Here is a 16176-nt window from a genome sequence, read left to right as displayed (position 1 = left end):
CCCCCACCCCCAGGTCACAGGTCACAGAAGGAAGCAGCAATAACAATAGAATCTAGATTTCTTCACCCGTGAATCCACGTGACTGGTGTTCTTCTAAATTGACACTTGGTGTGCTTTACCTTTTTAAATTTTTTTTTAATGTTTTATTTATTTCTAGGAGAGAGAGAGAGACGGCGTGAGCAGGGGAGGGTCAGAGAGAGAGGGAGTCACAGACGGAAACAGGCTCCAGGCTCTGAGCTGGCAGTCAGCACAGAGCCCGACGCGGGGCTCGAACCCACGAACCGCGAGATCAAGACCTAAGCGAAAGTCGGACGCTTAACCGACTAAGCCACCCAGGCGCCCCTTGGCGTGCTTTATCTTAATGTTTATTTATTTCTGGGGGAGGGTCAGAGAGACAGAGGTACAGAGGCTTTGAAGTGGACTCACCGCAGACAGCAGAGCCTGATGTGGGTCTGGAACCTACCAACCACGGCATCCTGTCTGAGCCAAAGTCACACTTAACCGACTGAGCCATTCAGGCGCCTTTAAATCAACATTTGTTTTAAGTTCAGAGGAGCGAATCATTTAAAGAATCTTTGAGGGACGACTAATTGGCTCTTAAGGCATTGGGAAAAAAATACCTGGCCTCAAGGGCCCTTTAAAAGAACAAGGCCACATGATCCACGTGTCCTCCACTTCCGGGATCCTTGCTACAAGTAGTTAATCCCGGCCCATCCTCAAGGTATTATGGGAAAAGTAGTTCCACATTCCGGCCGACACAAGGCAGCCGTCTTGAAACTGCATTTCCCAGAGGGCTCTGCTCGCCGTCTCGTGAACCGGGATACGGGCTAGTGGAGTGAACGCCTCATCCTGGGTTTTTAAATTTCTCAGGGCATGAGTGACGGTGGACAGAGGCCTTTGGCGGCGGCGTCCGTGAGCTGCCTGGTCTGTAAGCGCTGTACGCGGAGACCGTAGAACCATCCAAGCAACTCTGCTTCCGGCCGGGGACAAAAAGCCGAGGCGCTGCGTCTCCTTTAATCGTTGTGGGCGGGGCGTGGCAACGCGACCCGCGTTGCTATTGGCGGCGGTTGGGGGCGCGGAAACTGAACCTGCTGCAACGGCCGACGCTGTCTCGTCCGGCGCTTTGGGCGCCCCCGGCCCGCCATGGCTGCGACTTGCTCTGTGAGTTTCCGCCCGTGGCGGCTGTCCGGCCTTACTTTCTCCGCCGGGACTGTGGGCGCCTGGCCGGGGCGATGGCTTCGAGAGGGAAGCCGGGTTCCGAGCCAGTACTTTCCGGCCCCAGTTTACCGTCTGTGCAGGGGACACTGGGTGGGGACACGTAGTGAGTACCTTCTGCGTGCCAAACCCTTTGCGGGCTCCCGGGGCCGACCAACCAGTCCCAGCTCCCAGGATTTGCATCCTAGCGGAGGAGACACTGGTGCTGGTATGTTCCAACTGGAGGTCGAACTTGGGGGCATCGCAGGGCCTCCCTTGGGCTCTGTCTCGCCATCCTGAGCAGTGGATGGTTGGTTAGGGGCTTGTTTAGCGTACTCCTTGATCGGAAGGGGCAGCCCAGGTCTGCAGCATCTGGTTCGGATGCCCAGAGTCTCCGGTGCCTCTTGAGGGAAGCACTCCAAAACTCCTCTTTTTGAGGAATTGTTTAAACATGTCTGACTTTTGGGCTGGGTTCAGAGGAAGACTGGGTGGTACCCTTAGGTGTGTGGGGACTTGAACAGAGGGCCCAGGCTTAGGATCCAGGCTTTTTGTCCCCTAACCTAGTGCCCTTCCCATAAGTCCCTCCTCATTTCCTTCCGTATATAATCCACCTTTGGGGGAGATGAGGAAACACAGACCCTGGTGGGATGACGTGGGAAGGGTGTTAGGTTTCAGAGGCCGTCTGATCAGAGGTGCATCTGAACTTGCTTCTTCCCACTGAGCCTAGAGGTGAGCATTATCTTACCCTTGTTCTCCCAAGAGGTTAAGTGCCCTCCCCCAGCTGCCATTCCCTTTCTTGTTGAAAAGGGGACTCTGGCAGGTGTGCTGGGGGTGGAGTTGGGCACAGGGCCTTTATTATGGTTACAGCTTTGTGGAGGTGGCAATGGCCTTGCTCTTTCCCAAGAACATTTTTCCCCCCAGAGGAGGTTTTGCTGGCCTCCCTGGTGTGCCTGAAATGCTTTTTTGAGACTCCCGATATTTGGGGTAGGAGGAGATGTTTGCATGGCAGGGCTGTAATTCTTCAGATGCTAAGGCAAGCTGCTGTTGAATGGAGTCTCTGGAATATTATCTCCATGTCTTCGTAAGTAGTGTCCTAAACTATTGCCTTCTTGACAGTGAGCAGAATGGAAATGGTGGCAGTGCCCCTTGGGGCCTGTCTCGGCTGACCTTTGAGTTCACAGTGGGACTGAGGGTACAGAATCTGAATCCTGGGACAGGGGTGGCTGAAAGACTCCATTTTCTCTCTTTGGTTCTTTTAGAAAAATAGCTTTATCGAAATATTTTTCACACGCCATAGAATGTACCCTCTTAAAATGTAAAATTATTGGTATTCAGTACATTGACAGTGTTGTCTAATAATCGTCACTAACTCCAGAACATTTTTGTCACCCCAAAGAGAAGCCTGTACCCATTCAACAGTCACTTCCCTTCTCCTCACTAATCTAATTTCATTCTCTATAGATTTACCTATTCTGGATCTTTCATATAAATGGAATCCGACAACATGTGGCCTTTTTTACCTGGCTTTTTTCACTTAACATAACATTTTCCAGGTTCATCTGTGTTGTAGCATGTGTCAGTTTCTTCATTCTTTTTTACTGCTAAATTGTATTCCATTGTATGGAGAGATCACATTTTGTTTACCTATTCATCTCTCTCTCTCTCTCTCTTTTTAAATGTTTATTTCATTTTGAGAGAGATAGAGTGTAAGCGGGAGGTGGGGGGGTAAGGGGACAGGGTAGAGACAGAGGGAGACACAGAATCCAAAGCAGCGTTCAGACTCTGAGCTGTCAGCACAGAGCCTGACACGGGGCTCGAACTCACAAACTATAAGATCATGACCTGAGCCGAAGTCAGATGCCCAACCACTTGAGCCACCCAGGCACCCCTTTTTTACCCATTCATTTCTTGATGGACCTTTAGGTTTGTCCACTTTTTGGCTATCATAAATAATACTGCTGTGAACACTTTTGTACAAGTTTTTGTGTAAACAGCTTTCAATTCTTTGGGATATTTACCTAGAATTTTTTTTTAATAGTTTTTATTTATTTTTGAGACAGAGAGAGACAGAGCATGAGCAGGGGAGGGGCAGGGAGAGAGGGAGACACAGAATCTGAAACAGGCTCCAGGCTCTGAACTGACAGCACAGAACCTGGTGTGGGGCTCAAACCTATGAACCCCGAGATCATGACCTGAGCTGAAGTCAGACGTTTAACCGACTGAGCCAACCAGGCGCCGCCCCATCTTTGTTTCTTTCTTTCTCTTTCTTCCCTCCCTCCTTCCCTCTTTCTTTCTAGAATTTCTTTAAGCGTTTTCCATCCAACGTGGGGCTCAAACTTACGGCCCTGAGATCAAGAGTCATATGCTGTACTGATTGAGCCATCCAGGCGCCCCTCTTGTTAAATTATTTCTAAGTATTTATTCTTTCTCATGTGTCATAAATAGAATTGCTGTCATTTTTCAGATTGTTCATTTCTGGTGTATAGAATAGATATTTGTATATCGTTCTTATTTGTATCCTGCAACCTTGCTTCACTGGCTTAGTTTTTTTAGTGGATTCCCTAGGATTTTCTATATCCAAAATCATGCCTTGAGGCCTTGAGCATTTTTTAAATGCTCCTGGCTGCTATTGGAAGACTCTTGGCCCTGGGGCCAAGCTCCATCCTCATCCAAGCTTTCACTCATTTGACCCCGGCTCTCCGCAGGAGGACCCCTCACTGGAGAGGCATTTTAAGGGCCACCGAGATGCGGTTACCTGTGTGGACTTCAGTCTCAACACGAAGCAGCTGGGTAAGAGGAGGCATCTTTTCCTAGGCACTAGGTTATGAGCCGAGAAGGCTGGTTTTCTACCTGGGAGGTGTGGTGTGGGGGAAGTAGGGCACAGAGAGGACTCAGGTGCTTTATCTACACCTGCATCTTGCTTCAACTGGCCAGCTGTCTGGGTGCTCCATTCTGCATGCAGTGTGTGAGACTCTGAGGTGGCCTTGCCAAGGTCACATGGCCTTTCAGGGTGGCACCAGGCTCTGGGATTTTCACTGCGTATATCCCAGCCACCTCTTGGGTCTGGCTTACAGAATGGCCCTAAACAGTGGCTTCTTTTCCTTGGGTCCGCCATTCTGTTGTCCACAGTAATATGGGAGCATCCAGTGAGAAGAGTATGGAGTAGAGCGCCTTCTACCACTGCCCCTGCACAGCAGCTGGGTACCCCTGTTCTTTGGCTCCTTGGGGGCTCATACATAGCTGTCATGGCTGCAGCTTTCTTGTTTCTGTGGACAAGGCTCTCCCTTTATCCTATGGTCAGGGTCCTCTGTCAGAGGCTATTGGCCTTGTGGTCAGTGTAGATTAAGAGCAAACTAAAGTCATTTGATCTTTATTGGGGATCACTAGGCTTCTGATTGACGTGGGCCCTCTCAATGCTAAAAGGCCCATTGGGTTGGACTGGCTCCCCTGTGTTGGGAGGACTTGCTCTCTAGGGCCCTTAGGATGTGACTCTGTGGGACCCTGCGGAGGACAGGTGTTCTCAGAGGCCTGCAGGGTTGCCACCTGGGGCTGGCATGTGAAGGGCATCTCTTGGCCTGGCTCCCATGTGGGCCTGTTACCTGGAGAGCTGACAACCCGGAGATTCTCCAAACCCCAGCTTAGCTGTCACTGGAAGTGTGGCCTGTCGCCTGCCCCCTTAACTCTTTCGTCTTGCTGGAGGCTCAAGGACCACTGGACCTGAGGGTCACAGCGTCCCTACTTTCTCAGCCAGTGGCTCCATGGACTCATGCCTCATGATCTGGCACATGAAGCCCCAGTCACGTGCCTACCGCTTTGCGGGCCACAAGGATGCCGTCACCTGTGTGAACTTCTCCCCTTCGGGACACCTTCTTGCCTCAGGCTCCCGGGACAAAACTGTCCGGATCTGGATACCCAACGTGTGAGTCATAGACGTTGAGGGCTCATCTGAACCTGGGGCCCTGGAGCCAGAGCTGTCCACACTCAGGTCCCCATCCTGGCTCTGGCCTTGTCATAGTGGGACATCTGCCCTCCTTCTGAAGAGGTACCGTCAGAAGCTGGGGCTTCAGCCGGGGTGGGGCCCTCCGCCTGGTGCTGGGAGAGGGGTTCTGCGCTTTCCCCAGCCATCTGGAAGGAGTCCCCTCTTGACGCAGTCTGTGGGGCACTGGGGTGCGCAGGCCTGTGTCAGTTTGGAGGGGTTCCTGAAGGGTGGGGAGAGCTTTGACATGCTCCTGGGCCCTCGTGTCGCCGTTACGGGTTTCCTGAGTCCGAGTACCCACCCCTGCAGCAAAGGCGAGTCCACTGTGTTTCGGGCACACACAGCCACAGTGAGGAGCATCCACTTCTGCAGTGATGGCCAGTCTTTCGTGACGGCCTCCGACGACAAGACGGTTAAGGTGTGGTCGACTCATCGCCAGAAATTCCTGTTCTCCCTAAGCCAGCACATCAACTGGGTCCGCTGTGCCAGGTGAGCACCGCCCTGTCGAGACCCGAGGCTTGAGAGGCCCAGAGACGCTGCCAGGTGCCGGTGTTGTGACCTTGGGCAAACTCTTTCGCTTCTCTTTCATATTCCTGAGTCTCAGCTTCCTCATCTGTGAAGTGGGAACAAAGAAGTTGTTACATTGTCAATTGTTGAGAAGCTTCAAGCTTGTAGGGGATAAGTAAGTTAGTTTTTTGCTAGCCTTGATTGATCACCCCTGACATCGTGCTGGTGAGGCCCAAAGCGAGTCAGCAGGGGCTGTGTATGAGCAATAGCAACAACAAGATGATGTTGCGGCTGCCACTGTACGTTTTCTCGTCACTCTTCACGGCAGTCCTGCAAGCTAAGTGGTGCTTAGTATTCTCATTATGCATATAAGGACGCTGAAGCTCAGAAGAGTGAAGTATCTTGTGAAGTTAATAGCAGAGCTAGGGTTTGAACTCTCAGAAGTTGATTTTGCTTGAACTATCAGATGGGGACCCTGGCTTCTGAGGGGCCTAGTCTAAAGGTTGGCTCTCCCTTGTGTGTGTGTGTGGGGTGGGGGGAGACAGTATGGAGACTTGGGGGACCTGGGAACAGGATAATGGTGCTGATGGTGGGCTTTGGACCACCTTCCCGCTGATAGCATCAGAGGTCACCACGTGCATTGTCGTGTGCCACGTGCAGTGCTGGGGTCCTTGTGTGCACAACGCTGCTCCCTGCTCCCCATGAGGTAGGCGCCATTCTTACCATTTCACGGAGGGAAAGCCGCTTACCCAGGATCACTCGGGGTCCAGGCACGGTGTGTGGCTTTGGCTAGTTCTGGGAGTGGGTAGTGGGCGGTGCAGAAAGGTGGCTGTGGAGGACAGGGTGCAGCACCCCTGACAGTGGTGTGACTTGTGCCCCCTCTGGTTCAGGTTCTCTCCTGATGGGCGGCTCATTGTGTCTGCCAGTGACGACAAGACTGTCAAGCTGTGGGACAAGACTAGCCGGGAGTGTGTCCACTCTTACTGTGAGCATGGCAGGTAAGTCACCAGACCCTGTCTACCACCTGCACAACCTAGTCATGAGGGGCCCCATGCGGAGCCATGTCTCTGCTGCTCTCTGTCTCTGAAGCTTTTTCTGTGTGAATGGGAGGTTCAGCCTCACCCCCAACCCCACAAACAACAGGGGTGTTTAACTTCAAAGCATGTAACTCTTGGGGCCTCTCTTTTTCCCTTTATTTCTCCAGTTCTCCGAATTGTGACATGCCTGTCTGAAAGCAGGTGGCCCTGGACCCCCCTAAATCATGTTAGTATGTTACCTATGGTGATGGCTTTATAAAGGAAAAAGCTTGTCATGTTCTTGTAAGTTCTTGGAGGCTATTCACAAGGTGCCACGTCACCAGGAGAGGGACTCACCTACTCTGGGCTCCTCAGTGACACCCAGCGTCTGCTCTCCTCAGTTAGGCTGGGAGCCCCGAGGACAGGCTCCTGAGAGCTGGCTGTGATATCATCCTGGCTGTTAGGTGTGGGTGTGTTGAGGGCCGTTGGCCTGTCCCCTGGAGCTGGGTGAACCAGCAGCCCTGGGGTGCTCTTGGCCCTTGGGACTGGGCCTCAGCTGGCAGGCCTGCCCTGCCTCCTGCTCTGATGAGGGCACTGGCTCCCAGTCTGAAAACCCCTGAGCCATCAACTGACGTTTGGACTGAAGACCACTTTCTCTACTTGTAGAAGTGGATGTCGGGATTTGCTCCCTGTCGAGGCCACCTCTGCTTATTGCTAGCCTCTGTTCTCCCTCTCCTTGCTATTCCGTAGCCACCTGGTAAAGAAACAGGGCAGAAGAGAGGTATTCTGGGCTGAGGGGGCAGCCTGAGCAGGTACGTAGGGGTGGGAAAGTGCTGGATGTTTTCAGGTCTGTTCTGAGCCAGGACAACCCTCCTATAGCATGCGGTGGTCCCTGTCTTTCCAGCTTTGTCACCTACGTGGACTTCCACCCCAGCGGCACGTGCGTTGCAGCCGCCGGCATGGACAACACAGTGAAGGTGTGGGACGTGCGGATGCACCGGCTCTTGCAGCACTATCAGCGTGAGTGTCCACGAGCAGCCACGGCGGGACCATGTGGGGCCAGGTGTCGGGCTCATTGCCGTGGTGCTTAAATGGGCCCGAGGATGGCCCTGGTCAGTGGGGAGAAGTCCCAGGCCTGCTGGGATCGCCCGGGCGAGTAGTCTGTGTTGTGGCTATGCCAGGTTGGAGTGCTGGCAGATCATGGCACTGCCTGGTGTCCCCAAGCCCTTTGGTGCCTGCTCATGAGCTGGCAGGGTTTCGTGCAGTGCCGAGGAGCTCTCAGTGGCTCTCTGGGCAGGGCTCTGCCCAAGCGCCACTTCTCAGGGGCTGCCCCTGCTATTCGCCTCCAGGACTAACTAAGGTGAAGGGGGGCAGGTCTCTCAAAAGAGGTCAGTGTTCGTGAGACCTTGGCCACTTTTGGCTTCATGATGTCCTCCACAGACATGGAGCCATGAGCCGTATGGAGGGTCAACTTAGGCTAGAGGCCAGGATACAGGCCCTGTAGTTGTGTCCCGTGATCTAATTGTAGCCCTCAGGAGGCAGAGCAGCAGGCACTCAACGTGGGCCGGCGTCAGGCTGCAGCTGGGAGGTGGGGCAGGAGCAGACTCGGGTGTGATTAGGAGGCTCCCGCTCAGGGTACTGGCGTATGGAACTGTCCTGAGAGCAGTGTGACTGGGCAGGGCCATGAGTCACCTCAGTGGTGGGGATGCGGCCAGGGAAGGAAGCTGGTGAGGCGCCACAGGAGGCACTGGGGGCTGTGCAAGGAGCAAATGGAGGCGGGCCTGGGGGCCTGGCGCTGAGACCAGGGAGGGGCGGAGCTGGAGTTGTTTGCAGAGCTGTGGTTGTTGACTTGGGACTGAGTTTAAAGTCCATGGGCCACTTCCAGAATTCACACCTGAAAACAGGAAGGACGCATCTGGACAAAGCTATGGGGCTTGGCATTCAGAGCTCTCCTTTAAGCTCTTCCTACCTGATTCTCAGACAGTGAGGACAGCACTTTCTAGGGTAACCGAGGCACACAGACCTTCTCAGAAGGGATAGAGGCTCCTGGCCTTGAGAAGCACATGGTGGAGGGTGGGCTCCGCAGCCAGCCTCAGCGTTTCTGGTTGAGTGACATTGGACAGGTCACTTGACTCCTCTGAGCACTCTGGGGCAGTGTGATAGGGCTTCTCTCACAGGTCTGTTGGGAGGGTAACGAGTTGGTCCGTATGAAGAACTTAGAGAGTGCCTGGCACAAAGCAGAAAACAGGCACTATGTTCATGATGATGCTGGTGTTGCCAAGTCTTGGTCCTGGAGTCTGTTCTCTGGGCAAGGAGGGCCCTGTCAGTCAAGGCCTGCGCTACCCTACACCACCACCAGGTGGCAGGGGCCAGCCGCATAACTGGTTCCTTCCTCTGCAGTGAGCCCTGGGGTTTGTCACAGATACCATTTCAGACAGAGCTTCTAGAACAGAACAGATATGGGGTCTACCTGTACTTGGAGACCACACCTCTCCTTCCCCTCCTTCAGGCTTAGAGACCTCTCTCTGAGCCAGGCCTGTATTGGAGATTGGGCACATCTGTACAGTTGACTAGGGGAAGTTTGGCAGGTAAAAAGGAGTGCTGGGCAGGAATGCGCCTCTGAGTATGGGGTCAGGAGAGAAGGGAAGGTTAGGAGCATAGGCTGTTTCCTGTCTATAAAGGGGGTGGTAACAGTGCCTTATGGGGCTTGTGAAGAACTGTTGGGGGATCCACATGAGAATTATAGTAGAGTGCTGGAAACATGGTTTGTACCACATAAGACTTTCTTTATTTTCTTTATTATTTTGTACCACATAAGTATTGGCACTGGGGGGAGACGATCTCTAGCTGATCCTGGGAGGGTCCAGCCTCACCTCTGATGGATCAGGAGCCTGGGCCAGGTGTTTGTGGGGTGTACCAGCAGGTACCCATTGGGGAGGACCTTGAATGTCATACTCTCGCCCATGGTCCCAAAGATGCAGCATGGCTGGCAGTGGTGGGACTGTCCCATGGTTTGCGGAGTGAAGATATGTCTGAGAGGACAGCAGTGCTGAAATGTCTCTGTGAGTGGGTCTCAGCACTGCTGAGTGTCTGGATGATGGGCTGCCTGTACCACATGTCTGAGTGAGGGCTGGGCATCCGAGTAGGGCAGGGGTCAGGACCAGGGGATGGGTTTTGGAGATGGAATAGAGTCAGAAGGTAATGCTGTGGGTAGAGGGGCCATTCCTAGGGCTTGAGAAGGGCCCAGGTCATATCCTTGGTCTCTGCGATTGAGGGGCCATGAAGGGAAAAGTCCACAAAGCAGTCAATGTGAGGGGGAGAGCCCCCTCTCCCATCGTGGGAGGGCTGAGGGGGGCAGAGCCAGGGGTATGGAGGAAAGCAGAGTCTCCCGAAGAGGGTGGTCAGGAGGTGGAGTGATGCAGAGCAGTTGAGGGGGGAGACGGGTGCTGGAGAGGGGGGAAAAAACCCTGGGGTTTTTGAGGGAGCAGGCTTGGCAGTGGGGGGGGGAGTCCATGACTGGCAGGGCTGGGGAGGCAGTGGGAGGGCTCAGGTGGCATCAGGAGCCAAGTCCTGAGGGGACTTGGGGTGCATGAGGTTGATGGGCTCTGCAGAGAGATTTCAGTGAGTTTTTGCTCTTGTCCTTTCTTCTGTGACAGAGCTACGCAGTGTCTCGTTTCTAAACCACCCCGATATAGATCAGAGGCCTCAGGTGGCCTGGAGTACCCCGTACACTACCAGGTTTCCTCAGCTCCCTGCCCAGTGCATGGCGCAAGGCGGGTATTCACGGGGCAGCAGTTCTTCCCACTACTTCTAGACTCACCCTCTGGGGCTCAGGGAGAGCCAGGTGGATCTGAGCACATTGGTTGGGGGACGTACCCCTCACCCTCTGTGCTGCTAGAGTGACCCGACCAGGTCTGCTCAGGCCTAGTGGCTCCCCTTAAGAGCTCCTCTACCTGAGAGGCTCTCCCTAGCCCCTTCGTAGCAGCTGCTCCCCCACCCTTGGAGGTGCAGGGGCATTTGTTTGGAGGCTGATTCCCTGAGAAGGTCTTCTGGCCCTCTGACAGCAGACACCTGAGCTATTTTCTGTCCCCGATTCCTGGGAAACCCAGAGGAGAGTTTTTAGGGACACCGTGACACTTGGTGGCTCTGGGTGAGAACCAGGCGCTCCTGAGAGGGCTTTGGGCACATGAACTCTTGGGCTTTTCTGAGACACTTTGATTCATGCTACTGCAGTATGTGGTCAGCAGTTGTAGCTTGCCCGTGTCCAGCTGCCCCACGGCTGTGCTTCCTGGAGGACACTTCCTGTCCCGTGTTAGCTTGTTGGAAGTCGCTTTGGGCAACAGCACGCAGCTGGTGCCATTTTTCTCAGGGAAGGAATTTCTTGGCTCTGGCCTGTCACTGATGGGAGCAGTTTTGGTTTCCCAATTCAGCAAGGAGCTGGTGGGGCTGTTGGAGCCCCGGGAGCGCCAGTCCCCACGGAGGTGGGTTCGGTTCCATATGCTCTGAGCCCACATCAAGGCTGTTTAAACATCTGAGCAGCAGCCCCCATCCGGAACCCATAATGTGGTTTGCGGTTTACAGGCACGTGCAGGTCCTGGGTGGATGTCAGGGCTACTCCCCATTTCACAGATGGGGAGTTTGAGGCTTGCCCACGGTCACACAGCTGGGAAGCTGGGAGTCTGAGTCTCCCAGTTCAAGGCCTCTGAATCTGGCATTCTGTTCACCACTCCTTGCTGGCTTCTTACACTGTGTTGATTCTAGTCATTTACTTCCTGAGGCCTCTGGGAGGCCTTGGCCTGGGCCTTTCCAGAAATTCCAGTTAGAGCTCAGAGTCCCAGGTTCTCTGTCCATTGGTTCTTTCTTTTTTCTTTCTTTTTTAAATAAAAAAAATTTTTTTTGATATTTATTTTTTGAGAGAAAGAGACAGAGCAGGAGTGGGAGAGGGACAGAGAGAGAGGGAGACACAGAATCTGAAGCAGGCTCCAGGCTCTGAGCCATCAGCACAGAGCCCGACATGGGGCTCGATCTCACGAACCTTGAGATCATGACCTGAGCCAAAGTCAGTCGCTTAACTGACTGAGCCACCCAGGCAGCTCCTCTATTGGTTCTTAACACACCCTTCTGTCCTACCCCACATGCAGTCACAGAGGATTTTAAGGCATCTGTGCAGCCAGTGCGGCAGACCTGCACCCTTTGCTTGGTTTTTGAGACCAAAAGCATTGGTCAGGAGGCAGTGTACTGTCCCACCTGTCTGGTCAGCTCATTGCCTTTTCCCCCACCATCCCCAAGTGGGCATTTATGTGGCATTCACAAAGAGGAGGGTTTTGAGCACCCTTCTCTGCCAGTATCAGCATGTTCAGTGTATGAATTCGTAGCCCCTCATAAACCCAAAGTCATGGGACATGCCAGTTGTGCATTATGAGAAGCCACCCCGGGTGAAGTGAGCTGAGCCCTTTGTGATGAGGGTGGGGTAGGACTTGGTCAGGTGTGGCCCGCTGTAGAAAGGCACCTCCTACTTGGGTAACTGCGGGTTCTCTGGGCTCCTTGGGCAGTGAGCCAGATTTGCGAGGGCTTGTACACACGGAGCCATGTGGGAAGAGTGGATTGTGGGTGCCCTCCTTAGGCCACGTGCTAGCTACAAGCCATGGCCAGTTCCCAGGGCAGGGTCTGCAGTGGCCTCAATCCCTCCCTCTCTTGGCTCCTGGTGGCCTGTAGAATCTTGATGTTGGTATATCTTTGACCTTGAGTTGGAGTGTCTCCTTTGCCAGAAGCCCACAGCCGTGCCCAAATGTCAATCTGCCGTCAGTTAATACCAATAACTGCCATGGAAGCAAGATGAGGGCCTATGAGCTTTGGGCTTGATGAAATGTGGATTAATCCTGCACAGTCACTGCTCAGGACTCAATGGTAGGAGCCTACCTGGGGAACTATCATGCAGGGTTGACTCTTAGGACAGGGCCTCCCTAAATGGCTCTCCTGCCTCTATAGAGCCCAAGAGCCTGCCCCAGGCTGGTGGGGCTGTTGGGCAAGGCAGCAGAACAAGGAGGGAAAGGCAATAGGTCCTGGCGCCTGGTACATCTTCAGCCCCCAGTCTGAACCCTCTTCTGGAGTGAATGGTTTCAGATGTTTTTGCCACAGCTAGGAGGCCTTTGATAATCCTGCCATTTATAGTGGAGCCGGGCTCGCGGTGTCCTTCCTCTGTGGGAGAGTCCCTCCCCTGGTGAACCTGCCCAGGTGGGAGGGCCTGGCATGGTATGCACCTCGTGACCCCGCTGGCCTGGTGGTGCTGGGAAGCCTGGGCTTCCTGAGCTCACCCTCTTTGATCCACCCTCCTGACCCTGGCTGCTCCTCTTCCACCTTTGTCTCAGGTGGGGGGGAGAGGCGTGGCGTTCTTTTCAGTACAGGCTGCCAAAGGTCGCAAAAATGAGAATAGAGTGCCTTTCTCCAGGCTCAGGGAGGCAGACGTGCCAGGAGCAGCATTTGAAGAGGCCCAAGGGGAGATGGGGCATGGGGTAGTTGTTCTGCTGTGGGACTGGGGGGTCAAGGGTAGCAGGGCTCCCCGGGGGGACAGCTCACAGTGTTTTGGCCCTCCTCGCACCTCACTTCACCACCCGTGTGACCCAGCAATCTGGTGAGCACAGCTGGCCCCTTAGGAGCGCGGGGCACTAGTCCTTAGCCTATAGACTCATAACCCGAGGTGCTGGCAGATGCCAAGCTAGGCCTGGGCTCTGCCTCCCTGGACATAACTGTCTGTTGAGGGGAGGGAAGGATCTGTTTTGTTTTGTTTCTTAATGTTTATTTATTTTTGAGAGAAGAGGGAGAAGACAAGTGGGGGAGGGGCAGAGAAAGAAAGAGAGGGAGACAGAGAATCTGAAGCAGGCTCCAGGCTCTGAGCTGTCAGCCCAGAGCCTGATGTGGGGGTCAAAGCCATGAACCATGATTATGACCTGAGCTGAAGTCAGACACTTAACTGACTGAGCCACTCAGGTTCCTCCCACCCCCACACTTTTTTTTTTTAAAGTGTATTTATTTTGAGAGAGACAGCACATGTAAGTGGAGGAGGGGCAGGGAGAGAGAGGATCCCAAGTAGGCTCTGCCCTGTCAGCGAGGGGCCTGATGTGGTGCTTGAACCCACAAACCGTGAGATCACAACCTGAGCTGAAATCAAGAGCAGATGCTTGATGACTGAGCCACCCAGGCGCCCCGTTAAGGATTTGCTTTTTATCATTCACCCAGTTGTGTAATCACAGTGACTATATACTGATGGTTAAAAAAATTTCTGGAAGTATGTGGAGTAAAAATTCCCTTATTTCTATCATACCTATAGGACTGTATAGGAGGGCCCTACCTGGAGCTGCTGTCCACATCCCTCTGCACATGTGTGTGCCCCTCCACATGTGGGTGGTGACAGTCACACTCTGCATTCCTAATGTTCTTTCTGCTACTGCCTGTGGCTGGCACCGGTTCACTTCCTGCTGGGGTCAGCTGTGGCTGTATTCTTTTGCTCTCTGTGCCCCAAATCTAAGTAAACTGAGGATGCTGACCTCCCCCGCCGCAGACCCCACTAGTCCCTCTGCAGGCTGGCTTCTGGAGTTCCGGTGCTTAAAGAGTATTCAGACATAAATATCATGTTATGTAAAGCCTTGGCTGTCTCCCCCTAGTGTGCTTGGGAACACGTACTCACATTCCCCAGGCATATGAGCGTATCAGCTGGGCTGGTGTCTGAGGGGCTCCATGCACCTCTGTGGGTTCCACTGAAGTCCATTTTGTGGCGGTTGTGTTCATTGGCCTTCTTGCAGCCTCATGGGGCCAGGATGAGCGGTTGGTTTTAGAAGTTACCTTTCTGTTTGTGGCTGTTCTGATTTGGCAGGCCGCGGTTATCTTTTCCCCGCTGGTGTCCCCACCAGGACTGTATGGTGGGTGTGAAGGCACCAGGGTCTGCTTCGGCAGCTGCTTTAGAAGCTGCAGTGTAGCCGGTCCTCACATTGCCATCCCCATGTGACATGCCTGGGTCCAACTCACCCACTTACCCACTGCTTTCTGAGTCCTGCTCAGTGCCTGACACTGAGGCAAGGGCCCAAAGCAGCCCTTGCCTGACAGAAGACACAGTCTCATGGGGACCAGCCCTGAATCAAACAGCTACACGTAAATGTAAAACACTGCTGTGAGGCGTGAACCCACCGGAGACTCATGGTGCTTCAGGAGCACAGTTCAAGGGGGTGGCCCCAGGGAGGCCAGGAGGCTTCTCGGAGGAGGTACCTGAGCAGTGAGCTTTAAGGTCAGGGGAAGAGGGAGGCAGGAGTCCCCCGGGCCCATGGGGAGCACCTGGAGAGCTGACAGGGCTGGGCTGGCTGGATCTTGCAGAGTGAGGGACACCGGGATGGATGGTGGGGCTCGGGTCAGGCCAGTGAGGAAAAGAAAGTCACAGATGGGGTCTTGCTGTTGTGTGTTGGGTACGGTGGCAGGACCTAGAAGCTGCGTGTGACACCAGGGGCAGCAGAGAGGCATATCTGAGGGCTCACTCTGTACAGAGGCTTCATAGGCAGGCTTATCCCCTCAGCACCCCTAACACATGAGTGCCATGATACAGCAGGAGAAACTGGCTCACATGTGTCAGGGTGCTTGCTCAAGGTCATAGGTGGGCCAGCGAGGAGGCCAGGATTGGAACCCGGGCCTCACTAGCTCCTGAGAGTGTCTTACCATCTGCCCGCCTGGCCCACACTCTTGTAGGGCAGAAGCATGGTATTGGCCCTTCAGGGGCTTTCTTTTCCATCCACTGTGCTCCGAGTAGCAGTCTGACAGACAGATGGAGCATTGTGTTTGAGCTCGACACTCTGTGTGGTGAGTGGTGGAGGAATCACCTGATCCCACCGGCCTTGACACCTGTGCGCCCGCCTGTCCTACGTCTCCCGCTGCCGGTCCTCGCTCTGGACGAGTCTGCTCCTGTGCTTTGGCTGTGCTGCTCTTCTGGGAAATCCTTGTGGGGCTCCCTACAGTTTCCTTAGAGTTGTGGCCACCCTGGCCCAGCCCTGTGCCGAGCCTTGGTTGGCCCCGATTGCCCGTCTCTGGGCTTCAGCTGTATCCCCCGGCCTCCCAGCCAGTGCCTGACTGATGTCCCTTTCCTAGTGCACAGCGCAGCAGTGAATGCACTCTCCTTCCACCCATCTGGAAACTACCTGCTCACGGCCTCCAGTGACTCGACCCTGAAGATCCTGGACCTCATGGAGGGCCGGCTGCTCTATACTCTCCATGGGCATCAGGTGAGGCCATTAGTCTGGCACTGAGTGGCACAGAGAGAGACAGAGGTGCTGCCTTGAGACACATGCAGGGCTGGGGTTCACCTGAGGTGGGCCTTCCCTTGGAGCCCATTGGGGATGGCTTCTGTGGTCCCTTACAGTCTGGGCAGTGGAGCGAAAGGCAGAAACAGGTTTGCCCTTCATGGGACCTGTGAGCTCCGGCAGAAGTGCTGGGCCTGTTATGGCA

The 16176-nt window shown here is 54.2% G+C and overlaps 1 protein-coding gene across 2 annotated transcripts in view; it reads left to right on the top strand.

Moving 5' to 3' along the window:
- Positions 1-814: 814 nt before the first annotated feature.
- POC1A (POC1 centriolar protein A) overlaps positions 815-16176 on the top strand; it is a 71015-nt gene continuing 55653 nt past the window's right edge. The window contains exons 1-7 of one of the 2 annotated variants that reach the window (XM_039243723.1): positions 815-1161; positions 3900-3984; positions 4942-5113; positions 5480-5659; positions 6568-6675; positions 7598-7713; positions 15820-15953. In XM_039243723.1, coding sequence (XP_039099654.1) covers positions 1144-1161; positions 3900-3984; positions 4942-5113; positions 5480-5659; positions 6568-6675; positions 7598-7713; positions 15820-15953 — 813 coding nt within the window. In that variant the 5' untranslated portion in view covers positions 815-1143. Of the gene's footprint in view, positions 1162-1214; positions 1424-3899; positions 3985-4941; positions 5114-5479; positions 5660-6567; positions 6676-7597; positions 7714-15819; positions 15954-16176 lie in introns of those variants that run through there. The other variant, XM_039243724.1, reaches the window with a different exon arrangement.

The sequence above is a fragment of the Hyaena hyaena genome, unplaced genomic scaffold (assembly GCF_003009895.1).
Source record: "Hyaena hyaena isolate Hyena2069 unplaced genomic scaffold, ASM300989v1 scaffold_231, whole genome shotgun sequence".
Taxonomy (NCBI): Eukaryota; Metazoa; Chordata; class Mammalia; order Carnivora; family Hyaenidae; genus Hyaena; species Hyaena hyaena.
This window is presented reverse-complemented; position numbering and strand designations above follow the sequence as displayed.